This window comes from Sitophilus oryzae, unplaced genomic scaffold, assembly GCF_002938485.1.
Source record: "Sitophilus oryzae breed Bouriz unplaced genomic scaffold, Soryzae_2.0 scaffold_1393_pilon_pilon, whole genome shotgun sequence".
NCBI lineage: Eukaryota > Metazoa > Arthropoda > Insecta > Coleoptera > Curculionidae > Sitophilus > Sitophilus oryzae.
The window spans coordinates 1,796,433-1,824,336 of NW_022146052.1; the positions used below are offsets into that span (position 1 = coordinate 1,796,433).

Sequence of the window (27,904 nt, forward strand, 5' to 3'; positions counted from 1 at the left end):
TTTTATTCAATCTCCATATACACATCTTTAAATCCAAACATAATTACTATTAAAACAAACATAATAAATATTACAAATCCTTTATTACAGACTGATATTTACAAAAAATAAACGTTTTTAGGTTTAGAAATCACAAATTCTTCATTGAGGACAATGAAACGCTTATATTTATTATTTTAAAGTAAACTGAACTTAGAACTACTAATAGTTACTTTTCTAGAGGAGCATAATTAAGTAATTTTTCAATTAAGTCGACATGACCCAACAGCATTCTTCTGCAACAGTACCTTTTAAGACCCAGTGCATCAAGGGCGTCACCTTCCGTATATTCAGCCTGTAGAAGCCCTAAATAAGCTTCCCATTTGTTTCCAATTACTTTTCCACAAGTGAAACAACGCACAGGAATAATCATTTTATCCTACAAAAAAAATAATTTTTAGTTGGATAAGATATACAACATATATCTTAAAGTAAAAAATACCTGTTTATTTTTTTATTAGCATATGTATTTTAAAATTTATATTTGGTTTGGGAAATGTTTGGAAATCAAACAAAACGTTAAGTTTACGGCAACCTATCTCCTCAAATTTTGAGTTTGAGGTTAATCTTAAAAGAATGACAAGCAGATGACATAAAAAATGTAGTTCAATTGATATAACCAACAAATACATTAGAACTATTAACCAATTTTGGTCGTCACAGTTTAAAAATTAATATTTTCATTTTTTATTCTAAAAGATTATGTAACCCTGAATTACCTAACTCCTCTAAAACATTTTATTATTTGATTTTACAGACTCATAGATGATTTCATGATGATTAATTAGACCCAATTAGCAGGGCTCGGAAGCAGGGTTCGGAAGTAGTTAATAAAGACGTAATTTACCTGATTAACTACGTGTAGTTTTTCTTCAAAAACTACGTCTTTTCCCGTTCATTAACTACATGAAAACGTTAATAAACTATGTATTGATATTATGAATAATTTTCCTTTCTATGAGGTGTAATAGAGATAATATGATGTAAATATTATATTTAAAGCCATATTTCTTCTGTTTTCTTAAATTCATTATGTGTTTTTAAAGCTTCAACTTATTATAACCTCATCTCAAACCTTTGATATTTGAAAGTTACATACATAGGTTACATAAACTACACCCTCTACATAAACTGCATTAACTACATGTAATGTAGTTTATGTAGTTTTTAAAAGTAACATGTAGTTTTCCGAACCCTGCTCGGAAGTAGTTAATTAAGACATAATTTACCTGATTAACTACGTGTAGTTTCTCTTCGAAAACTACGTCTTTTCGAGTTCATTTAACTACTTGAAAACTACGTTAATAAACTACCTATTGATATTATGAATAATTTAGGTTTGTATGAGGAATCTACATAGTATGATGTGAATTGTTATATATAAAGCCATATTTCTTCGGTTTTCTTAAATACTTTATGTTTTCTAAAGCTTCAACTTATTATAACCTTACCTCAGTCACCTCAAACCAATCTCAAACCTTTGATATTTGAAAGTTACATACATATGTTACATAAAGTACACCCTCTACATAAACTACATTAACTACATGTAATGTAGTTGATGTAGTTTTTAAAAGCAACATGTAGTTTTCCGAACCCTGCCAATTAGACCTTAGCCAACATCCATTGATTAAATACCGGAATTAAACCAAACCGGTATCTTCTCAAATCAAACACTCTTAACAGCTGATATAACAAAAAATTAGGTTAAAAATGATTTTTTGAAAGTTATGTGATTTTTGAGAAAAAAATATAATTTTTGACATGGCATACAGGCTTCTAAGTAGTGGTAGAAAATTAGAAAAGTTAGTGTGGAACACTTTGAGGAAATGTAACACGGATATTCCAAAAGTATGTTTCAATAATCTACTTAACCTTACTTAATTTAGGGCATATAGATGTAATATTTTTCATTATAAGTATTTGTGGATTTTGGGGCTCTCACATTCACAGTCTGTATTTTTTAATGTTAGCGATAAGACAGGATGAAAATTTTGTACTCTTATCTACATATTAAACTTTCACAATATTATAAAATCACATTTCATTCCAGAATAATTCGACATTTAAAAAACTAGTTTTGGAAGAGTTCAAATTATTTTGTGAAAAACCTCCTAAGGGATTTGAAAAATATTTCAAAGATGGAAAACCTAGTCCTAAAGAATCTAAGCCAGAAGCAAAAGAATCTAAAGAGACCAAAGGTATATGAAAATAATAATTGTATTTTAGTTTGTTAGATTTTTGAAACTATAGTAGATACCTAAATGTATAATGCTTGTTTTGAAGGTAAAGAGACAAAACCAGAACAAAAACCACCAAAACCTTCATTAGGAGCTCCGCCAGGCGAAAAGAAACCTTACGATCAATGGTCATTTGGTCTTTTTGGTGGCACAGGGAACAGGTGAGTTAACTATGAGCTTTATGACTTGTAATATTATTTTATTTTTGTGCTTAGAGGAAGTGGGGGTAAACCATTTAATGATTACGAACAGAGCAAGTGGCTTCTTGCTGCTGCAGCAGGAACCATTGCATTTTTAGCGACAATCACAATGTGGGAAATGGGTTATAGAGAAATCGGATGGAAGGATTTTGTTTATAAGTAAGCAGCTTGAATTTTAAAAGATATCTTCTATATTAACCAATTTATTTTCTAGTTATTTGGCAAAAGGTTCAGTAGAAAAACTAGAAGTTGTAAATAAAAAATGGGTTAGAGTGAAATTAACACCAGGGCAGTCATTTGAAGGATCGGTAAGGATTTTGTACTCCCTATATTATAATTGATAGGATATAATAGATAAGAGAAGATATTTTTCATGTATATTTTTAGACTATACTGTGGTTTAACATTGGTAGTGTTGATTCATTTGAAAGAAATTTAGAAAGTGCACAAATTGAAATGAATATTGAACCACCCAACTTTATTCCTGTTATATATAAAAGTGAAATCGAGGCGGCTAGTTTAACAGGTACAATATAAAATTACTATTATATTTAGGTTTGATACATACATTTTCAATTTGTTTATGTTTTAGGCTTGCTACCGACTCTCCTAATCATTGGTTTTTTAATCTACATGATGCGAAGATCTGCTGAAATGATGGGAGGACGCCGAGGCAAAAAAGGGGGTGGTTTATTTGGAGGTGTCATGGAAAGTACCGCAAAACTAATCAATTCAAATGAAATAGGAGTTAAATTTAGGTATGTATTGAGTTCAGGGGGATATTGTATACTTACAATACATTTTTTTACAGAGATGTTGCAGGATGTGAAGAAGCTAAAATTGAGATTATGGAGTTTGTTAATTTTTTGAAGAACCCACAACAATATATCGATTTAGGAGCTAAGATTCCTAAAGGAGCCATGCTAACAGGTAAAATACACATTATCTTAAATTGGTAATACCCTAATAAACTTTTCTAGGCCCTCCTGGAACTGGAAAAACTCTTCTTGCCAAAGCCACTGCTGGAGAAGCGAATGTGCCCTTTATAACAGTCTCTGGCTCAGAGTTTTTAGAAATGTTTGTTGGTGTAGGTCCGTCGAGGGTTAGGGACCTGTTTGCCATGGCAAGAAAGCATGCACCCTGTATTTTATTTATAGATGAAGTAAAATAGTTTTTTTTATATTTGTTTGAAATTTGTTTCTAAAAAAATATCTTTAGATTGACGCTGTAGGTAGGAAAAGAGGAGGTAGGAGTTTTGGAGGTCATTCAGAGCAAGAAAATACTTTAAATCAATTGTTGGTTGAAATGGATGGATTCAACACTACTACAAACGTTGTAGTTTTAGCGGCGACTAACAGAATCGATATTTTAGATAAAGCCTTGTTGCGTCCTGGACGTTTTGATAGGCAAATATTTGTGCCGGCTCCTGATATTAAGGGTAGAGCTAGCATATTTAAGGTAAATAAGTTATGAAGTATTTAAGAAATATATAATATAATGCATTATTTGCTAGGTTCACTTGTCTCCATTAAAGACAGATATAGATAAAACTGATTTAGCTAGAAAAATGGCTGCTTTAACACCAGGTAATACATAAATATTTTATTTGTGTTGGTAAAAATTACTTTTATATACAGTGTGTTTCTCTCGGTATTTCTTAAATGATGAAACAAACATTCCTATTTAGTTTTTTTTTGCAAAAACAGTTAAAAATTTTTTTTGAACTAGAAGATTTAGATTTATAAGAAGCTTTATTTTTTTTTAAACTATTTTTTGAGGTATATTATGAGGTAACTATTTTATGTTTGATAAAAATGCAAAAATATTTATAAAAATATCTTGATATACTATGTAGAGCTTCTCTATTAAGTCTAAGCACTGACATGCAATTTCGGGCCCATTATTTAGTTAGAAAAATGAAAATAACATATTCTTATGGAGCTGATAGGCTAACCATTTGATTGCATATGTGCGCAGCTTCATAAGAATATATTGTTTTCAAGTCTGGTAACTAAATAATCAGCTGACTCAAATTCGCATATCAGGGCCTAGCCTAAACTCTCTGTTAATTGTTAATAACCACTAGACACTATGTTTGGTAATTTTGATAATACAATTTGGGAGATATGATAATAATACAATTTGGGAGATATGATGATAATGATAATACAATTTGGGAGAAATATAAGTAGAAACAATAGAACTGTGCTGAACTGTTCAAAAAAAAGATACATATAAATGCACATCCTTAATTTTATCACAATATTTTCTTGGCGTGTATCATTGAATGCAATGTTGCCACTTGCTTTATAACCTGCTAAAAATTTTGTTAGTGACCACATTGAAGGCTTATGCGATTTTTTTTAATTAATTTTCAATTTTAAATAACACGGCAATTTTAGACTTATTTGTAAAACGGTAAATAGAAAAAAATTGTCAAGTTCTCTTTAAATCTTTTAATGCTCTCTATTTTAATAAATAGTGTAATTTTAGGTTTTACTGGAGCAGATATTGCAAACGTCTGCAACGAAGCTGCGTTAATTGCGGCAAGAGACCTGAATGATAAAATTATTATGAAACATTTTGAACAGGCTATAGAAAGAGTTGTAGCAGGTATATATTCAGTCATATCAAACTTTATTTAGGAATACTTGTGCTTAAATTTTTTTTTCGAGGTATGGAAAAGAAAACTAATGTTCTATCACCTGAAGAAAAAAGAACAGTAGCTTATCACGAAGCAGGACATGCAGTTGCTGGCTGGTTCCTTGAACATGCAGATCCATTGTTGAAAGTATGTAATTTTTATTTTGTATAAACTAGCCCGACGCGATGTCCATCCCCAAGATTTGTCTATCATAATCTTTCAATTGAATTCAATCAATTCAGAATTATGTTACCTTAGAAAAAATAACAAGTGGAAGCACAGTGGTACTAAAATAGGTATAAAAAGGTTGAAGGTTTTTCAACTTTTTTTTTGGAAGATATTTTCTACCTTAACATACAAAAATTATTGAAAGAAGGGGTATATACAGTGATCAATAAGTTGTAGATAGGTACAGAAACGATATAATTATCTATAACTATCTTTAAAATATATGGTAATTAATTACAAAATGGAGCATGATGGGGCCCGGCGAATGTTTTGTTAAAATTGTAAGAGGGTAATCAATTCTTAAAAAGATTCATTCCTCTGAAAAATACACGAGTTTTTCGGCAGAATGAATATTTTATAGTTTCCATTATACAGGGTCTTCCTTAATGACATGCTGATTTTTAAAGGGATAATTCTTGGACCTAATCTAAGAAAAAAACTTCATACGAACGATGTCCTAAATATCTTAATTTCTGAGATACCGGGTGGTATAATTTTCAAAAAAAATGTATTTTCATAATAACTCTTGATGATTTTATTATAGATATCTTTATGAAACTTAATACACGTCTTCTATGCATCCAAATACTTTTTTTCGTGTACAAATAATTTTATTTATGTCAACCAGTGCCGTCCATACGTGTTTTGAATTGAATATTTTTGGAGAAATAAGTGGTACACCACTGACTTCTCTTCAAATAAAAATTATGTTTTATCTTTTGATTTTTTCATCCGACGCATAGTTTTTCTTTAAAAAATTAAAGTTTACCTCAGGACCTAATGCGGTAACTGCCGTGTGAAATAATTTCTGCATCGGCGGAAAGGAAATTAAGAAATAAATTTGTTAGAGATATTTTGAAAAAAAAAATAGAAAATTTTACCACCCTGTATCTGAAAAGTTGAGATGTTTAGGGCATATATTCATATGAAGTTTTTTTCTTAGAATAGGTTTAAAAATCACCTCCTTAAATATCAGCATGTCATTAAGGGACACCCTGTATTTTTTTAAATTTTTAGTTTTATTGTTTTTTGCAACAAAAAAAAGCGCTGTATTTATATCTCGACTTTCTACAATGCAGTGCCTCTAAAGAGCGACCGTGCTTTTAGCGGCCGACCGCAACGGGTAGTACAGCCGCTTTGACGGTGAATATTATGGTAAAGTGACATTAAATAAATACAAATACAAATACTTTATTGCCGACAAAATGATCTTCCCGATCACAAAGCAACGTCACAGAACAGAGTATATTATCCCATTACAGAGTATATTATCTTAGAACATTAAAACATAGTAATAAATACACAAATATAACAATAATAAAAATTTAACAATATTCAGACAAAGGACATAATTAAAATTCAAAGTTAAAGCTATAAAAACCGCGTGCGTGTAAAAATTCCAACACCGACCCCCTAAAGTGGTAATCGCTACCTACAGCCCTAATATTTGCTGGGAACATTTCAAAGGCCTTGACCGCCCTGTAGCCTGTGCCCCTCGAGACGAGCTATGCAGAGGTATGCTCAAATCATCCCGCCCCCCGGTAATCCGTTCCATATCTGGACCATAGTGACTCGAGTTCGTAGCAAAAAGGGCGGAATGCTTCTTAACGAACATCACCAGGGACAGAAAATATAAAGAGGGCACAGTCAGGACATGAATTTTTGCAAAATATGGCCTACAAGATGTCCTCGGATGCAAGCCGAACATATACCTGATCATTCTCTTTTGGGCCCTGAAGATCTGCTCTGCTAGAGCCGATGATCCCCAAAACATAACGCTATACATAATTAAGGATTGTGAAGTGGCGATGTAAAGAGTTCGAATGGTGTCCAGAGACAATTGGTCCCTTAATCTTCGTATTATCGCGCAGTTACTGTTTAATTTAGAAGTCAAAATATCTATGTGTTTTGTCCAGTGAAGCGTAGGATCAATGTAAACACCGAGAAACTACATAATCGGCCAGTGGTATAGACTTGTTACCACAGCTGACATACAAGGACTCGTTATCTCTGGTTTTACCAAAAGTAAGAAGTCCGGTCTTGGAAGTGTTCAATTGTAGGCTATTTTTCCTACAGCACTCCCGCATCGCCCCCACTGCCTGCGAACAAGCCCCAGAGAGCCCCCGCAAAACTTGGTCTGTCAACACCAGAGAGGTGTCGTCTGCATACTGGCAAACCAGCCCCGAGACAAACTCCCCATGAAGATCATTCACATACAGTAGGAACAAAAGCGGTCACAATATAGAGCCCTGTGGAACTCCCTGGCTTACTGTGACGGACTGAGAGAAGTATTTTGACTTTTCATGAGTGACACAAATTTGTTGTTGACGATCAGATAAATATGATTCGAGTAACCGCGCGGCAACTCCCCTTATTCAATATATATTCAACTTATTTAACAGGACGCCATGATTCAAGGTGTCGAAAGCCCTAGATAAATCAAAGAATATACCTGCTACCTTCTCACCTCTGTCGACCCTTTCAATAATAAAATTCAGCACAATATTGCCAGGTGGCATGACTTTTTTGTCCTAAACCCATATTGAGTATTGGATAATATACTATTTCGATCCAAAAAAGATGCAAGTCTATCACAAAGAGCCCTCTCAAACACTTTTGAAAAAGATGACAGAAGTGACACTGGACGGTAGTTGTTCATGAGACAAGCATTACCCCCTTTAAGGATCGGGATAAGTTTAGCAACCTTCAAGGCCGAAGGAAAAACCCCAGATGAGAAGGATACGTTTATGAGTGCTGCAAGAGGTGTACATATGAAGGAGGCAATGCGTTTTAACAGAAATACCGGAATATCATCCAGACCTGCGGAATGCTTGTTCGGAAGATTCATTAGAATGTTAAAAATTTCCTGTGAATTAACAGGATTGAGAAAAATTGTGGGTGTAATGGATTCACCAACATCCACATAAGTATCGTTGTAAGAAAAGGGGAGGTTGAAGTGTTTACTAAACAGTTACGCCACCGTCTTCGGCTCACGAACCTTAGTGTCCTTGTACTTTATTGAAATATCCTTATGCGAATTTGATTTATTAGTTTGCTTATTTATAATATTCCATGCAGTTTTTGATTTATTTTTTGCATTTAAAATTTTGTTCTCATTAAGACTTTTTATAATTAGATACATAGCTTCTATATTTCTTTCTTTCTTGTTTATAACGAGAGTCAATTATTGGACTATTGGTTTGTTTGTATGTAACGTAAAGATCTTTAATATGTGCCGAGTAGTGCTTAATTTCATTATTCACCCAATCTGGGATCGCCTTCTCCCTAGCGTTACAAAAAGGAAAGCTTAGTTCAAAATAATAAGAGAAAATTCGGAAAAAACATTCGTACTTACTATTTACATTAGATATGAACAGAAACCGAAAATGTTGGTATCATTGAAGAATCTCTTCCGCTTATAATTTACCTTGGAGTGGGAAGTAGGAGTTTGGATAGTTGTTAGTTGACCATAATGGTCAGATATGAATGTCGTCACATTCCTACACATTAAATGACTCTGGTCTATGTTGGTTAAAACGTTATCAATTCTGCTAGCAGAGTTCGCCGTTACCCTGGTCATCCAATTCACCAAGGGCCCCATGCCAAAGCTGCGGAAAAGTTGAACCAAGGAACTACTATTATCCCCAGTGACAGAAAAATCGGTGTTGAAATCTCCACACACAACAATAAAATTATTTGGCGAGTATATACATTTCAAAATTACATCAAGCATACTAATAAAAGTGTTAAAGTCACCATTTGGTGACCTATACAAAGTAACAATTACATATTTAATATTCTGTATTGCAATTTCACAAGCTGAGTATTCACAGACTTTCTCCATTGAAGATACGCCCAAGTCCAGACCAGTAAATTGGTATTCTTGCTTTGAGGGGATAGCTGTACCTCCCCCACGAAAATTACTTCTTGAATTGTAGCTCACCAGTTGATATCCTGTTAAACTGATCTTCTCCATGCCAAGATCCTGCAACCAGTGCTCAGAAAGACATACCAAACTAGGGGATATATCAGAGAGTAACACCTCAAGCTCAAGGATCTTCTGGTTAATGCTCTGTATGTTCAAGTGAAGAATTGATATGTTATCATCGAGTTTATTTCTTACTGACTGCATATTTTGATGAACTAATTTTATGGTGTTTTCAGATGTTGAATTTTCACTTCGCTGTGTTAATCCCGTGAACCTATTCGGTTTGTTTTCTCTAAAAAAGATTCACTCTGTTCGTTATTTTTATTTCTTCTGAAATTGTACCTTCTGTAAACAACACCTTTTGGCCAGAAATTATTTTCATATACTGCTTCTTTTTGATCATAGGGTACTCCCACCATAAAGCTGTTTTGTTCATTACTATTGTTTAATTTTATAATATATATATATATTATATATATATATATATATATATATATATATATATATATATATATATATATATATATATATATATATACCTACGACCTGGTCATTTGATTACTGTGTATAGGATTTTAACGTGTAAGACAGAGAATAATATAAATGACCGGTTGACAGACAGAGAGACAGCATCAAAGGGGCCGGCGAGGAGCCGGTGCGACCGATACAGTGTTGCCGGTTTTTACGGGTGTGGGCAAGTAAAGCATAAGCATGGTGGGAGAACGCATTGAGAGGGGCGGTGCTTTATGTTAAGGTTCGTATTCACTATCCGAAAGAACAAAGGAATGAAATTCGGTATATTTGGACAGCAAACCGAATGCATGCGGCCGTTCGCCATTCGGTTCGCTCCCTCATCTGTTTCCATTCGGTATATCAAAGACGTTCGCAAACGAATGAGAATTATAGAACCGCGCGAACAAGACTGGACGTTCGCTCGTTGGATAGTAGCATTCGTTCGTTCGGATAGTGAATACGCACCTTTATGTAGATGAAAAGGTGGGGAAAGGAAATAGATCACCTGAGATCCAAACTATTTTTGCATCATTCTTTTCGCCTAGCTGTTTCGGTGTGTACGTTAAGTGTTTCAAAAATGGCTATTTATACGACCGAAGAGAAGGTGCATATCGTTAAATGGTTTTACATTTCCTCAAGTGTGGAAGAGGTCATTGGGCGTTATGTGTTCACCTTTCAAGATCGCCCTGTGCCTTATGCCACAACTGTACGCAACATTGTTCATAAATTTGAGCAAACAGGCTGCATTGCGGCGTGCAGAAATTGTGACAATAAGGAAGGCGCAGAGAAGGTAATTCCCGACAAGGAAATTAATATTTGTGCCGCTGTCGAAACAAGCGAACCTTGTTCAAGCCGAAATATAGCCGAACAAGTTGGTTGCAATGCTCGAACGGTGCGCAGAGTTTTAAAAAGGCATGGATATAAGTCCTACAAAATCAGTACCACGCAGGAAATTTTTCCCGCAGATTGTAACAGACGTCTGGAGTTTTGCGAGGCTGTAAGAGAAAGAGCCGATCGGAATAACTTATTTTGAAAATATATTATTCTCAGATGAAAGCTCGTTTCCCTTACATGGCTACCACAATCCTTCGATAGTACGTTATTGGTCTCGAGAAAATAAGCACCTTAGTATGGCACTGCGGACACAATATCCACAAAAACTAAATGTTTGGGCTGGCATGCTGCAAAATCATATCATTGGGCCTTTTTTTATTGATGGTATGTTAACAGCTGCCAAATATTTGGATATGCTACAAAACCAAATTGTACCAGCAGTTCGAAATTTGCCAATCAATTTTGAGGAAGTGTGGTTTCAGCAGGATGGCTGTCCTGCGCATAACGCGCGGAACGTAAATCTGTTCCTTCAAACCACATTTCCCAATCGGCTAATTTCCACACAAGGCACAATTAATTGGCCACCACGTTCTCCTGATTTGTCGCCCAATGACTTCTTTCTGTGGGGATATGTAAAAAACTCCATTTATGGCCATAACCATGAACGACCCATGAATATTGACGAGCTGCGATTAAAAATCGTTCAGTCGTTAGAAAATATCCCCGCTGTTATGTTAGCTAAAGTTAGGTCAGAGTTTTATAACCGTCTTGGCTATTGCGAAGCACAACAGGGAGGTATTTTTGAACCTTTGATTTAATTTTTTATAATTATTTTGCTAATTGTCCTTTTTTAAAGTTGATTTTTAGTCATTTTTTTAATGCTTGTTTTAACTTATGCTGAAACAGCAACAAAAACATGAGCAGTATAGATACAACCGGACGTTTAATTATTTTTATTGTTAAAAGATTAAACGTCTCGAGATGTATGGATAACCTTCAAAATCGTAAATATATTGTAGAATGATGTACACCCAACCCCTTTCAAAATCCGACTGATTTGATAAATGTGTCAAAGTATGTCTACCGTTTTAGGACTTCGATACTGTCAGTGTTGCCAGATGAAGTTTTGAAAATTTCCTGAAGCCTGGTTGGCACGGTCAACCTACCAACAAAAAATATTCTTTTAAAATATTTATCTGATGATACTTTTGGAAATGCCAAGTTTGAGGAAACAAATTAAATACACACACTAAATTGTGTCCAAAAATATGCTTTCTAAAAATGTATTTCCTGGATAGAAACCTTAATGTTAGGGAATATTTCCTAGACCTGGCATCTACGGCCATATTCTTTCCCACCACTTGATTTGTCTTAGCTGATTGGTCTCACCCCGCCTCTCGAAATGTGGAAGCCATGCATATCTCTTCGCACGTGTCGCCACCAAACCAAACCAAACTCTTGAGTCATAGGCGTACTAATATTTTATTTTCATTTAGATTTAGTTTTACAGCCAATTTTAGTTTAAAAGTTTTGCTTATGAATTCTGTAAAATTTCATTTATTAGAATTTTAATAATAATCTTTTTATGACAGCTGACAATGTTTAAGATGCGAACAGTGGAACAACGCCTTCACGCTGCTTCTTAAGCCCTATACATACTCAATATAAAAAAAAACTCATCGACATGATCAAAAAGTTTTATGACCAAGCGGGTTTTGTATCATAAATAAAAACAGATAAACAATTTTTATGTAAAACGACCTTTAAAATTAACATTATAAACATTATATAACTGTTAAGTGGCATCGTATTTATGATTCTAATTGTGCTACACTTTAAGGGGTGTGAAATAAATTACTTATTTATAATAATACTGAATTTATGCGGGGTGGTATAACTAGTGTTATAACGGTTGTAGCTATAGTATTACGGGCAACCAACGGTCCAGCTACGTCGAAACACCGGTTCCCATTAGAACACCGAAGTTAAGCGACGTAAGGCGATACTAGTGGATAGACAGGTGACCAGTTCGAAACTCTGTATCGTGCAGTTGTCCAATAAATGCAAAAGTGTAAAATATATTGACACACACTGCTCATTCACGCCGGTTCGAGGCCGGATGAAATCGGATATCTCGTGTGTAAGAGTCGATTTAGACACTTGCTCGGTCATTGACCGAGGACCGCTGTTCGGATTCCGCGTAAACAAAGTAGGCCCCGTCCAAATTAGCCCTGCCAACAAAAAGGAGACGTTAACTTCAAATCTTTTACTTTACTTTATAGTATTACATTATAACATTATCATGTCATATGAAATATCATGTCATATTATGAAATAATATTTCCTACTACCAATTTTTTTAATATTGGTACAGCAAACTTATCAGTATAAAGTTTTACTTATCTTTATCCTTTTTATTGCTATTTATAATTCTGAATACGAGGATAAGAAATTTTAGTTTTCAGTACGCCTATGACCGAAAGCGAACGTCTACCTCCCGCTTCATCAGCGGCCATAATTGGATGGAATCAGGGATGTGTAAATATAAAGGACCCTAAAATTAATAAATTTTGCTCATCTGCTGCAACACGTAAGAAATATTTATTGATGGATCAGTATGACAGAGAAGTAATAAAAAGGCCGTTTTTATGAATAACAAAATGGTATTTGAACATCATATTATAATCATATTGAATTGACAATAGATTAATTTATCAGCTATCCGCAGAAAATTGACAATAATAATATAAACATGACACATGGCAGTTAATATAATTCCAAATTAAAAATCGATAAGAGTTCTCATTCATAATAGTAATATAGATATATTTCAAAGAACTTTACTTAAAATTAACTTTTTTAATTTTGTACTAGTTTATAGCACTTGGTGATATAACTTAACAAAATAATATCAATCATTAAATAAAGCATAAACGAACCAATAAATAAACAAAAAGGTTAATTTATTTAATAAAACGTACAACGTACGGCTTTGTATGCCGATTGTCGTGTGTATGAAGAATAAAGTCAACGTTTGTTCAGTACAATTCGATATACTGAAAGAGAAAAGACTATAAAATACGGGAGAAAAATGAGAAGTTTATTACCTATCCACTTAATCCGGATCGGTCGACAATAGAATTTGTGATATTTACAACATTATGTAATTAATTGATTATCGGTCCTATTATGTAACTGAGGATGTACGTAACTACGTAATAGAGCATATGTTTTGGTTAGTTTATTTAATGAAGCGTACACACGGCGTTGGTTGCTGATTCTCGTGTGTCAACGTATTCAGTACAATACGATATATTGAGAGAGATGCTGATGCTCTATTACGTAGACACGTACATCCCTAGTTGCATAATAAGACAGATAATCTATTAATTTCAAAACGTACTAAAAGCGCAAATTCTGTTGTCGAACAATGTAATCAGTATGATTACAGATTAAATAATTATGGAGGTGCATATGAAACATTAAACGATTCATCATTGTGTTAAGTTATACCACGTAATTTAACAAAAAGATCAATCATTTAATGTCTCACTTCACACTGGCTCACTCCATTATTATTTAATACTGATTAGAATGGTCGACAATAAATTTGCACTTTTTACTACGTAATACAGCATATTTTTTGGTTAGTTTATTTAATGATATAACCGATAATGTACACACGGCTTTGGGTGCCGATTGTCGTGCACAGAGTCTATAGACTCTGTGATTGTATAAATGAACAAAGAGAAAAGAGCAAGAATTTTTCCAGGCGTATGAAGTTGAGCTCCGGATTAAGTGGATAGGTAAATGATGACTAAAATAAACGACCCAAGATTTTCTCTTGCCGACCAGTATATTATCGTAGTCTTAAAGAAATTAGAATAAAATAAACTATGTTAAATTTATGATTATGATTAAGTGGATAGGTAATAATTTTCTCTCCCCGACTTACAAGATTGCCATAGCGATTCACTTCTAGACATGTAGGTAAATGATGACTAAAATAAACGACCCAAGATTTTCTCTTGCCGACCAGTATATTATCGTATTCTTAAGGAAATTAGAATAAAATAAACTATGTTAAAAATGTTCATGTATACTACTGAAATGAAGATAATATATCTAAGCTAAATGTAATCTATTACAGTTGTAGTAAAATGAGTAACTAATTGTCGAAAATCCAGATCCAACCCTAGATGCCACATTTTTTTGGAACGTCTACTCATGCGGTTTGAAATTTTGATGCAAAATCTGGCAATACCGCTCAGAAGAAATGTACCCACCCATACCCACCCAACTTTTTTCTCTTTTTAATACATTTGATTTGCCATTAAGCTGCCTACATCACTGTCTTACACGTTAAAATCCTATACACAGAGTTGACCTGTCTCGATGTGTATATATATATATATATATATATATATATATATATATATATATATATATATATATATATATATATATATATATATATATATATATATATATATATATATATATATATATATATATATATATATATATATATATATATATATATATATATATATATATATATATATATATTTAATTATTTTATATTAAACAGAAGAATTTTCTTCACTGTTTCCAATGTTCTTTTTCTGATGCTTCATCTCTTCCTTTTGATTATTTTTTTTTAGTTTAGTTGCATCCTTCCTTGATTCATTGTTCTCCTTAGATACACTGGGTGGTCGTTTACGTAAGCCTTGATGTTTTGACCTTGGAATTTCCAAAATATCCTTTCATTTGATTATTTGCATTATCTGCATTATTTGACGAACTGGACGCCATCTGTGATATACTAGATAAGTTATTTGCCTGTTCGACTACAGTGTTCGCTACAGCCAAGCTATAGTTCATCGTTTTCTCGGGAGATTTCGCAGTACTATTATTTATTCTACGATTGTTTACAATGTTTTTTTCGCTCTTGTTTTCCAAATATTTAATTTTTTCTTCCATATATGATATCCTTTCCCTTAATAAAACTCCATTTTCTTCTAATATTCTGTTCTTACTTTGTAACTCCTTTACTAGGGTCTTCAACAGTTCATTTTCATTCCCAGATGTTTCATTGGTTACTTGTTCGATTTCAGCTTCATGAATGCAAACAGCGGTTTTTTGGCCGGCAGCTTGCTTTAAGCATGCTGGATGGAAGACACCGTTGCACTTTATACACTTTATATCGCTTTCAACCTTTTTATTGCAGTGATTGCACACTTTTTTCAACTTTTTTGTGGCACTGATGCAATCCGACGTGTCGCTCGCCCTTGCAAGATAACCCATACTAAATAAGGAGGCGTTAAAATATTACCGCTTTTCGCTTTGGGTTAGTTCAGATTAAATAATGTCTACCGTCAAAAAACATGCTTGCAAAATCCCACCGTACAGAGCGACCGATCTGTGGCGACCGCTTTTAAATTTGGCGCATTACTAAATTATATAGGGTGGTCCGAACTGTATTCCGGAAACTTCGGTAGCAAATTCTGCAGATAAAAATAAGCAAAAAAGTTCGTATAAATGTCCCAACTAGCATTTATAGTGGCAGATACGTAACAGCTACTATCAAAGCCACTACAAAGTGGGCGGTGACCATCGGCGGCTACGTCGTATATTCGTAGCTGCTAAGTAACTGCGACCAAAATGGGGAAAGATTTTGAGTAGCTGGGTAGTGTCTTGGGTAGTTTTTGCCACTTAAAGAGTTACTATGATGTGTTACTATAAAGTAGCCTACTGGTGAATGCGACTTATCCGTTACGAAGCTGCCTAGTCGCGGGTTCGTGGCAGCCAAGTGTTGCAATGCCACCGACATGTGGAACTTTCGTTAAACTGTTGAACTTTATTCGCAGCGACCTCTTCATGCAATTTCACATTTCATAAAAATAAATGTCATGATGGAAAATAATTATGGAAGCCATTATTATTTTTTCGTTATTTGTTATTTACCGTGCGATTTTAACGCCTTTTTTAGGTAAATTCCAGAACGCAATCAACTTTACTGAATAAAATAGTGGGTTTATATAACAAAATTTTCTAGCGCCTCTCAAAATATTTCAAATTATTATATTATTTGCAATAGAAACTCATGTTTGTAATTAAAAAAATAATAATAATTTGCTTGAAACCGGGGCCAAACTTTAAAATATTAGTCCACCGTCAGAAATAACAAAATAACTAAGGAAAAAAGCTTTAATCTAGGTATATTTAGCTTAAAAACGCATAATGTTTGAGCCATTTGGCTGTTCGTCTAAAAATTCATGAAAATAATATGGCCGTTTAATCCGAAAAATACTTTATAGTTCCATATGCTTCCACAAAGTACCGGGGACAATAACATATTAGGCCAACCTACCCGTTTGGACCTTTACAATCTTCGGGTTGATAAAGTGACAATTGTAGCTATCCAAAGGTGACTTTATAGAAACAATAACTTTTTTGGAACTACATGGTCAACGATTCTTTGGAACCATAAAGTGATTTTTCAAAGAAAGTTCCCTGCGCCACCAAATTGCCACTTAATTGGAGCGGTTTTACACCGATCGCGGTGGTGGCGACTATACATTCCATAGATGCCACTATAACGTTCCGCCTTGTCCTTTGAAGTTATTTTTTACTTATTGTGCATTTTCTATTATTAGTGTTTCTATATTATTCAGGGCTACATGAGGTATAGAGTATTTTAACGCCCACTGTTTTAGCTTTTGTTTTATATTGTTGTTGGTTCTCAAATTAGTTCTCCTCTGAGATTCAGTTTCAGATGAATAACACTACACTCATCTGCAGAAACAGCTTCAATCACTATCTGATTTATGATGTTCATCAGTAGGACTATAGAGAGATGTAGTTTTTGTTTCTGATGTTGATGCATCGGCTCGCAGTGATTCCTTTTGTTTAATTCTTTGGTAGAAAGTACTAGAATATCTAAATTTCTTTTTATTCACCTTAGGGATTTTTCAATTTTTTAATAAAGCTTAAAAGCAAGTAAAAGAAAACACTAAAACAGAGCAGCACCCGATGCAATCTGAGGCAATTACATTTATTAGGTTATATTAAGTTACGGTCACTATAAAGTAGCCGTTTTTGACCCCCGTGACTTTTTAATGGCAATGGATGAGCGACGGCTACTTTATAGTGACCTAGGAAGGTAGCAGTAACCATTTTGCTACTTTCAATGCTACTATAAATTAGAAGTAACTAGGTGTCGTGGCCGCGACTACCCCGTAACTTAAATTGTTACTACAAAGTAACAAAAACTTAATGGAGGCATTATGGTAGCACTTGTTGGTAACCCTTACTTTAAAAAGCTACTATAAAGTTTTTGGTCTTTTATGGTGTCATATTCGAAAATTCGGGTAGTTCCAGCCACTTCTTTAAATTACATTTTTGTGACTTGCAATCGGGGTGTTTATTTTCCATTTTTATGGTAGGTAGGGACTAACCGGTCACTCTCGAAATATACTTCAAAGTGACTATTCCTTATAGAGTAACATTTTAAGTGGCAGAGTGGACCTAGGAACTATACTTTAGGGGCAGTGACATTTTAAAAAGGACTCGGAACTATATTTGCTAGTTGGGGTATGTCCGAAAATGCTTAATTTCGGAGATACAGGGTGTAGAAGTTTCATTTTTATTTCCATTTTTTTCAAATAATTTCTGAAGTAACGTCAATATTTGGATAAAAATTGCTGTATGGGAGTTTTTTGACATGGGAAATTTGGTTTTGATGTTAATATGACTCCTAGTAGGGGGCGCCACCTACATGCGTTTTAAATGTTTTGTTCCTGTATAAAACTGCTAAGTGAAAAAATATACATTTCCGTGACATTCTAAGTAAAAAATGTCTCTTAGTAAAAATCGCTACGAGCAACCGTTCTCAATATATTTAAAATGGAAATAATCAATACATGTAACTATTGACAAAAAATAAGCACGTTGAGTAGATATAGTTATTTGACTGAATTTATAAATTTGTAAATTTTAATTTTTTAATTTAATCATAAATTTTCTGCGAAAAAATGATAATAAAACAGTTTCTGTTGAACTTTTGACACAAAAACATTTCAAATTTATGATTTCAGTCTAATAACTATTTGGTCAACATGTTTAATTTATATCAATGATGACAGGTATTGATAATTTCGATTACAAATATCTCGAGAACCATTACTCGTAGTGATTTTTACCAAGAGATCTTTTTTACGTAAAATGTCGTATATTTTTTACTCAGTAGTTTTATACAGGTACGGACGAAAAGTTATTACTCTTCAAACCAGTTAAAAATATGTAGGTGGCGCCCCCTACAAGTAGTAGTCATATTGATATCAAAATCCCCAAATTTATCATGTCAAAAATCTCCCAGACACCAATTTCCATCGAAATATTGACGATACTTCATAAATTATTTGGGAAAATTGAAATAAAAATGAAACTTCTACACCCTGTATCTCCGAAACTAAGCATTTTTGGACATACATTTATACGAACTTTTTTACTTATGTTTATCTGCAGAATATGCTGCCGAAGTTTCCCGAATACAGTTCCACCCTGTATATTATAAATAACTAAAAAAAATTTCGAGCATTCTTAAACACTAGTTGTAACCAACAACATATATAAAGCGCTAAGTGCCACGGCTATTGAATTGTATTGTAAAAAATTCTCAATAGAGACACTGCCCGTTCGTATACTTTGGTTACATAACAAAAAATGTTGTTTATCTCGAAATAATGGTTTTGGCACTTAGAATATTATTTTCTTCAAATATTATTTATTTTTTAGGTGTCTATAATTCCAAGAGGTAAAGGTTTAGGTTATGCTCAATATCTGCCCAAAGATCAATATTTGTACTCAAGGGAACAACTTTTTGATCGCATGTGCATGACTTTGGGTGGTCGCGTTTCTGAAGAACTATTTTTTGGCAGAATAACAACTGGTGCTCAGGATGATCTGAAAAAAGTCACACAAAGTGCCTATGCTCAGGTAAAAATACATTTTTCTCATTCCTACCAGTTTTCAAGGATATCAGTATTTTTGCATTGAAACATTGTATACTTTTTGACAGGAAATATATAAGGCTTTTTTTAAATACAGGGTGTTGTAACTTCAATTATGTCACCTTATTTCTAATGTATGGTAAGAATTATTTGTATTTTAAATATTATAATATATTGATACTGCAAGAATCTTTCACTTTTTACTTATTTCTAATTAGAGATAAATACTTCAAAAGTTCCAGGAGCTACAAAAAAAAACTAACCATTATTGAAATTTCAACACCTTGTAGATTGTTAATGAAGCGTTTGCAGACCTAAGTTGACTTGAGATTTTAATCATAAAATAAATCAAAACAGCCTTTGGTTTGTATATGATATTTTAGAACACCCTGTTCTGAAATACAGAGTGTTCCGAAATATTAATTACAAACAGAGTGTTTTGGTTTATTTTATGATATATAACGGTTATATATCATAATATACCGGGTGCGTCTCAAAAGTGGCTCTATACCTTTTTAATTTTTTCAGATAAAAAATCGAGATTTGGTATGTTAGTATATGACATAAATTAGGATTGATTGACGTATTCAATTGTTTTTGGTCACTTCCTGTTTCACCGGAAATTACTTTAACTTTTGATTTTTAAATGGCACACTCTGTATTTTGTTACTTTATTCGATAGAAAATTACACTCTGAATAGATTGACATATCATATGTCAACTTTTGATATTTTCGAATATAGTTTTATTATTTGAAATTGCAACATGCGATTCATAACGACAATTTGACTCGAAATACCAAATGTGGGGTACCAAATTATTCGTAAAAAAATGTTTTTTCCAAATATGTTAATGAGCCACCCTTGTTCCAGTTGAAAATATTGAGATATGATGAAAAGTACGATTTCGGCATCTTTTAATTGGCCAGAACAAGACACTAAAAACATTAGATAATCAAATCTATTTTTCCAAGACTCCTTGATTAAAAATTAGTGTTTTTAATATATTTTTGACAATTTTGCTGAAAGTGAAAATGTCAAAAGTTGACATATGATATGTCATTCTATTCAGAGTGTCATTTTCTATCGAATAAAGTAAAAAAATACCGAGGGTGCCATTTAAAAATCAAAAGTTGTAGTAATTTCCGGTGAAAAAGAAAGTGGCCGAAAAGAATTGAATACGTCAATCAATGCTAATTTATGTCGTATACTAATATACCAAATCTCGTTTTTTTTTTATCTGAAAAATAGAAAAGTTATAGGGGTGAGCCACTTTTGAGACGCCAATGTAATTACAATGGCGTAACTTTATTCCAAATTTGAGATGATAAATATCTGAAAATTTGCAAGATCTATGAAGAAAGAAGAGTTATAAAAATTATTGCAATTTTAGCACCTTGTAGATTGATAATGAATAGTCCAGTTATCTTAGTCGAAATAGGGTAGAAATCTCGGAATTCAAGATAACCGGCTGTAAACTCATATAAACCTTTATTTTAACATCCTAAAACATGATAGCATGTACGCGACTTGTAGATAACTGAGGTCAAAGGTCAAAAAATCGGATTTTTTGCGCATTTTTTGCGAATATCTCGTTCCCTTTCACATTTACGCTTTTTGTATTCATTATAAATATTGTAGAGAATAAAATTCTCTACAACTTTTGTTTCAAAATTTTTTTTGTACCTCAAACCGTTTTTGAGATAGAGGGCGGTGAGCGCGCAGTCTTTCATTATGTACGGTATCATTCAAGTTCAACCTGTAGCCTCGGTCAAAAACACGCCGTATAAAGTCCGTTAATTATTGAAAAATATATAATTATAAATAATTTACATTTTTTCATAAAAGATCATATTCAATATAATAATTTTTTTCATAAATTAAGTATATCTTCATTTAATAACACTTACCTCTTTGTACAATTACAAAATTATTAACAGAAATACTTTAATTACTTTTTTATTATAGTTAGATTTATACTAATTACATTTTAAGTAAATAAAAAGACAAGAAATACACTTTTAATTTATATGTCTATTAAAAAATACGATTTCATACATTTCTCATGGTTGAAATTAAAAAAAAATGAATAAAATTAAAAAGAACTCCATGTTCTTATTTTTAGTTTTCTTCTTCTTCATCATCGTCGTCTGGTCGTTGTGAAATTTCAAAGTCTTCTTCATTTTCATCTTCAACGACATTTATCTCCAAGTCTTCTAGGATTTCGAGGCCAAATGTTCCACCATCTTCATTGGCATCACTTTGATAGGGTGAAGCATTGAGACAAGCTTGCCCATTACACTGGCCACAAGCTAAAGAGCACGGCAACCCTGATTTCCTGCGTCCACATCGCGAACCACAATCATTCTTGCAGTTGCAGAATATTGTGTTCAGCAAATTTATTTCAGCAAAATTATTATATTCAATATGATCTTTTATGAAAAAATGTAAATTATTTATAATTATATATTTTTCAATAATTAACGGACTTTATACGGCGTGTTTTTAACCGAGACTACAGGTTGAACTTGAATGATACCGTACATAATGAAAGACTGCGCGCTCACCGCCTTCTATCTCAAAAACGGTTTGAGGTACAAAAAAATTTTTGAAACAAATGTTGCAGAAAATTTTATTCTCTACAATATTTATTGTAAATACAAATAGCGTAAATGTGAAAGGGAACTAGATATTTGCAAAAAATGTGCAAAAATCGATTTTTTGACCTTTGACCTCAGTTATCTACGTCGTGCACACGCTATTATATGTAGGTTTTGAGACATGTTTTAGGATGTTAAAATAAAGGTTTATACGAGTTTACAGCCGGTTATCTCGAATTTGGAGGTGAAACCCCTAAGATGACTGAACTAGAAGTGTTTTTGAATCTAAGTTTATTTTAAAATTTTAGTCATATCATAAAACAACTACTTTGTTTCTTTTGTAAATGATCTTTATGAAACACGGTTTATATTTACATCTTTAGGTGGTGCATTATGGTATGAATGAAAAAGTAGGCAATGTGAGCTTTGACATGCCCAAAGATGGAGAGATGATGATTGAGAAGCCTTATTCAGAAGAAACAGCCCAATTAATTGATATTGAGGTATATTTTTAAGCTAGAATTATGATTATTTTCTATTTTGTTTTTTAAATATTTTTTTTAGGTTAGGAAACTTATAGAAGCTGCACACAAAAGGACCAGAGAATTGCTGACTGAACACAAGGATCAAGTGGCCAAAGTAGCTGAAAGATTGTTAAAACAAGAGATAATCAGCAGAGATGATATGATTGATCTCTTAGGCAGGAGACCTTTCAAAGAAAAGTCGACTTATGAAGAATTTGTGGAAGGAACAGGTTCATTTGAGGAAGATACAACTTTGCCAGAAGGTAAGAAAACTTTGAAAATCATATTGATGAACACTGAGATTTTTTTTAATAATTTGCGAAAAAATTGGATATTTTTCAGTAATTTTTCTTGGCTGAGTGGCAAGTGTCAGAATGCTGATCTTGATACAATAGTTTTTAGAAAACAACAAAATATAAATCAACAAATACTTCACACAATTACACATTCAATATTATTCTAAAATATCTCTAAATGATTTGATTATTTGAAAAATATCAAAATAAAACACTAATTCACCATAACATACCAAATAATTTTACTTTTGCACTCGACGCCCGTTTCGCTAACCATGTTAACCATTAAAACGGTTTTAATCTTCTGCTAAGATTGTGGTGAAAAGCCAAAAAAAAATCCGTTTCATGTAATAAACATGGCAAAGAGAGAGTGACAATATTTGACATAACCGCCAAGGATTGAAACGTGTCAGTGTGAAGAACAAAGCATATGATATGTATAGGTGGCGCGTGATCGAATACGTGAGAGTGCACAACATTAGAAAAAAAATTGTCAAGTGTCCACATCGAAAAATCTCTTATATATTTATATATAACTCAAATATTTGAACTCAAGTCGTCAATCTAAAGTTACAAAATATATATGTTACGGTTAAGGTCCGATGTCCGGTTGATGTCGACATTACCCGGTTAATCTCCAGAATAACACAACAAAACAACCAAAAACATAACCTAACCCAAACATTAACGTGTTAATGTCGACATTAACCGGACATCAAACTTTAACCGTAACATATATATAAATTCGGGTCAGAACGTTCTACGACGTTATCCGATGCCTAACTTCCACCCTCTGCGATTTTCCCATTGATCTTCGGTCAGATTTTTCTCGCTCATCGATCTTCTTATTTCTTCCATCCATGTTTTCTTGGGACGTCGTCTCTTTCGCTTACCAGGTGGTATCAAATGAATTACTTGTTAAGGAATTCTTTCAGTGTGCATTCTCTGAAATTTTGTTCTATATCATTTACTATTGTTCCCTAAATAATTCCCATCTATCATTTAATTTCTGATTTTATCCTTCCGTGAAATTCTCATTGCTCTTCTAATCGCGTCCATTTCTGTTGTCTCTAAAGCGAGCTGTAAGTTAGAAAGTAAAATATTTTATTTTATTAAAAAATTAAAAAATAAAGGGACCAAACCAAACTAAATCACCCACCTGTTCTTAAAGTTTTTTTTTTATATATTGCACGATAATGTCACTTTTGTAGTGCGTGAACTCAGACCATTCAATACAACGCTGAAAATTCCAATCGCGAGCTGTAAGTGTAATCGCGAGCTTATTACATGTGCACACGAGTCAGCTTATTATATCGCACGTCGCTGGAGTATCGGAGGAACCGAGGGTTGTCTCGTTGTCTCACTTGGGTAAAAAATGTACAGTGCTGCCAAAATTTCATTTTACTGCCAAGTAGACTGCCTATGTCTGCTATATATTAGTCCACTGATGCCAAAGACTGCCAAAAATTAATTACATGTAATATACAGAGGGTATCCCAATATTCCGTGGACATAGAACTACTTATTTTTGGAATCAAAATAGATTCATTGAGCACAATTTACCTCTATACAAAAGTGCTTCGTTTGTCCGTTGGGGGGCATCAAACAACACAAAAATAAACACATTTTTTCAGATATTGAACTCTGCTCAGGTAACACGCATTAAGTATATAGAGAAAGTACAAAACAAATTTTTGAGATATTTGTACTACAAAAAATACTCACAATATCCCAACTACGATATAGTTCGCTCCTCTGACTTGAGAAATGAATTTAATATAAATACATTAGAAGTTAGACGAAACTATTATTCAATAATGTTCATTTTCAAAATTCTTATTAACTTCATTGATGAACCCCGACTGATATCACTATGTGGAATGAATATACCTCCTCGCCAGCTCAGACCAGTTCGATCTTTTTACGTGCCTTTTTCTTCCATGAATCGGCGTCCTCCGATTTCCCGAATGATAGCCACTATGAATAATGCTATTGAAATATACGATCTTGATATATCCGATAATATTTGTAAATTTGGCCTTAAATTTTTTCTTCGTTTTTGACAATTATAATAGTTAATTATTTATAATGTCAAAACAATTTATAATGTCCAAACCATTATTTTTATTGTGTTTCGAAACCCCCCTGCAGTTTTGAACTCCAAAGACAATATTATTTAGATATCTGAAAATACATTTTTTATTGTTTGTTCTTTAATATTAGTTATAGCAGAGTAAGTAGATCGCCGAGTAGCAACAGAAACCTTCGGCTCTTTTGATGTGGTGGGATCAAATTTTCTTTCTCTCTCTTTTGACGTGTTTGACAGATAGACTACGTATTTAACTGCTCAACTTATGAAGTGGTCTTATAAACATGGTATACACTGCTCATAATTTGAAGTGGAATTAATTATAAAGTTTTATACATATTTTTTTTGTTTTGTTTTATCCTTATTTCTAAATTTGAATGTATAAAATATCTTACAGCTAATAAATAATTTAAAAAACGATTCGTTGCCTGAGGTATACTTGAAATAAAGTATATAGAGATATTTGATAAATGGCAACAGTGGCAACTTCGCTTCTTCATATGACAGATAACCTACTTATTTCGCGCAGCCGCAAAGAAAATTGAAAACGGGACTGTCGCTACTCGTCGGTTTACTTACTCTGGTTATAGGTACTGAATGGTATGTTTATATTTCTTTTTGTCATTTCTATATTTTTTTTTGTTGAATTGTAATGTTATATTATCTTGGTATCTCATGTAATTACATGATTTGTGTGTTTGGGATAAATAGATAAATAAATAAATAAATATTTTAAGAGCTGTTATCCCGATTTGAATGAGATTTCATGTTTGGTTTGGTTTGGGATGAGATTCTGGATGTCATGTTTTGCGAAGTGCTTTAACGTTTGACTTTTACAAAAATCAAGAAAAAGTACGGAAAGGGTGGAAACTTACCCCACCTTATGATTGCACATCATAATACGACGACCAGCAAACTCCATAAGACGACGCATGGTGTCATTGATGACATGCACCCAAAGTTTTTTAATTTCCCTTTATTTTGATTCATATAATACGTACTTGTTCTATGTCCACGTAATATTGGAACTCCCTGTATTTTTTGTGCTTTAAAAAAATAAATTCTCCACAAATTTTTTTCTCAAAAACTATGCGATTTGGGTTTTTTTACAAGAAACAAGAAATGTAGTAAATACTAGAGGGACCACTTTACGAAAAAAAAAAAATCAACGACCCATTTTTTTCTCGTTGAGTTGGAAAATATTTATACTAAAATGTATGCAAGGGTGGGAGTAGTTTTTACCCTTCTCGTACTTTTTCTTGATTTTTATGAAAGTCAAATGTTAAAGCACTTAACAAAATATAGACACCCAGAATCTCATTCAAGTCGGAAATAACGGTTCTTAAAATATCTGAAAAAATGTGTTTATTTTCTTAAAGTTTGATGTCCTCTAGCGGACAAACGAAGCATTTTTGTATAGAGGTAAATTGTGTCCAATGAACCTATTTTGATTGCAAAAATACGTATAAGTTCTATGTCCACGGAATATTGGGACACCCTGTATATATATAATGTTAAAATAAATTAACGCTCCTTTTGATTTGTATATGATATTTTAGAACACCCTGTGTATTCTCTTTTGAAAGGAGATTTTAAAAGGATTTTTAAATACAGGGTGTTCTTAAATATGAATTACAAATAGTGTATTTTGGTTTATTTTATTATAAACTATAGGGACGCCAATGTAATTGCAGTGGTGTAAACTTTATTCCAAATTTGTACATGTACTGCCAAAATCTCATTTTACTGCCAAGAAGACTGTCTATGTCTGCCATATAATTATAGTCGACTGATGCCAACGACTGCCAGTGACTGTCAAGAAGACAGTTGAGGCCGGTTGAGAGTTTTGTTTAGATAGTAATAGAGAAGTTTAAGCCTTAACACCAGATAAGAAATTTGCTGAAGTTTTTGTGTATCAATTTCCAGTACTACTAATAGTAGAATTAATGAAAGAATTATAAACTTTAAATTAGTTTTTTTTTCTTAAGAAGATGCATTAAATTAGGAACTTATTAAGGCACTTGTTAAGGAACATCAACTGTTCATCATAAACTTTTCTTAATGACAAAATGTGCTAAATGTAATATTTTTTCCAGTTATTGCAAACATAATACTTTTTTTAGTACACTGTATATTTCCTAACTTTATTAATCTGAATTTTATTTTCAGGGTTGAAAGAATGGAACAAAGAGAAGAACAACACTAGTCCACAGGAGAAAGCGCAGGCGTAGATTCAATAATTTATTAATTTTACCGAGACGTGGTTGTAGTTATACAAAATGTGCAAACAGTTTGCTCCTAAGCTATTTTTTACTATATGCTGTGAAGAGTGAATCTAAAAAGAGTTATAGAATAAAAGAACGTTATTAAAAATCAGTTTTAATTGTCGATTTTTAAGTATTCTGTTTTTTTTTGTTGATCAAAAAAACATGTGTAAAATAAATTTATTAGAAAAAAACACTAGTTTTTTCTTTATCTGTTAAGTCCCGTCTAGACGACAAGTTTTATCTGTCAGGTAAGACAGATTAGAAACTAGTGCTTTACCTAATATAGAAATTTAATAGTGTCAAGGATTGGTGGTGACATCTTTCGGGGAACGGCGGTTTTCGGGGAATTGCGCGCCATTTCTTTGACGTTGATGGAAAAAACCGGACGAGGAAATTACTAGAAACAAGAAGAAAGAAGAATTGTGATAATTTCGGGAATGGAAATTACCACCAGAATAACCGCTAGGGTAATAATAAAGTGGGAATCGT

The 27,904-nt window shown here is 33.0% G+C and overlaps 1 protein-coding gene and 1 long non-coding RNA gene across 2 annotated transcripts; one reads left to right on the forward strand and one right to left on the reverse strand.

The window, feature by feature from the left end:
• Positions 1-74: 74 nt before the first annotated feature.
• LOC115875635 lies at positions 75-614 on the reverse strand. Its single transcript, XR_004049037.1, has 2 exons — positions 482-614; positions 75-418 (listed from the first exon to the last, which is right to left on the reverse strand). It is a non-coding gene; the product is annotated as an uncharacterized LOC115875635 (long non-coding RNA).
• Positions 615-1,703: 1,089 nt separating this feature from the next.
• On the forward strand, positions 1,704-27,611 carry LOC115875632 (AFG3-like protein 2). Its single transcript, XM_030891143.1, has 17 exons — positions 1,704-1,890; positions 2,093-2,240; positions 2,326-2,440; positions 2,495-2,638; positions 2,694-2,787; positions 2,867-3,005; positions 3,072-3,237; positions 3,291-3,409; positions 3,460-3,641; positions 3,698-3,937; positions 3,993-4,065; positions 4,973-5,092; positions 5,155-5,270; positions 19,426-19,626; positions 22,623-22,742; positions 22,804-23,026; positions 27,318-27,611. Exons 1-17 carry the CDS (start codon positions 1,804-1,806, stop codon positions 27,377-27,379), a joined length of 2,349 nt encoding a protein of 782 aa, XP_030747003.1. The 5' UTR covers positions 1,704-1,803; the 3' UTR covers positions 27,380-27,611.
• Positions 27,612-27,904: the final 293 nt, after the last annotated feature.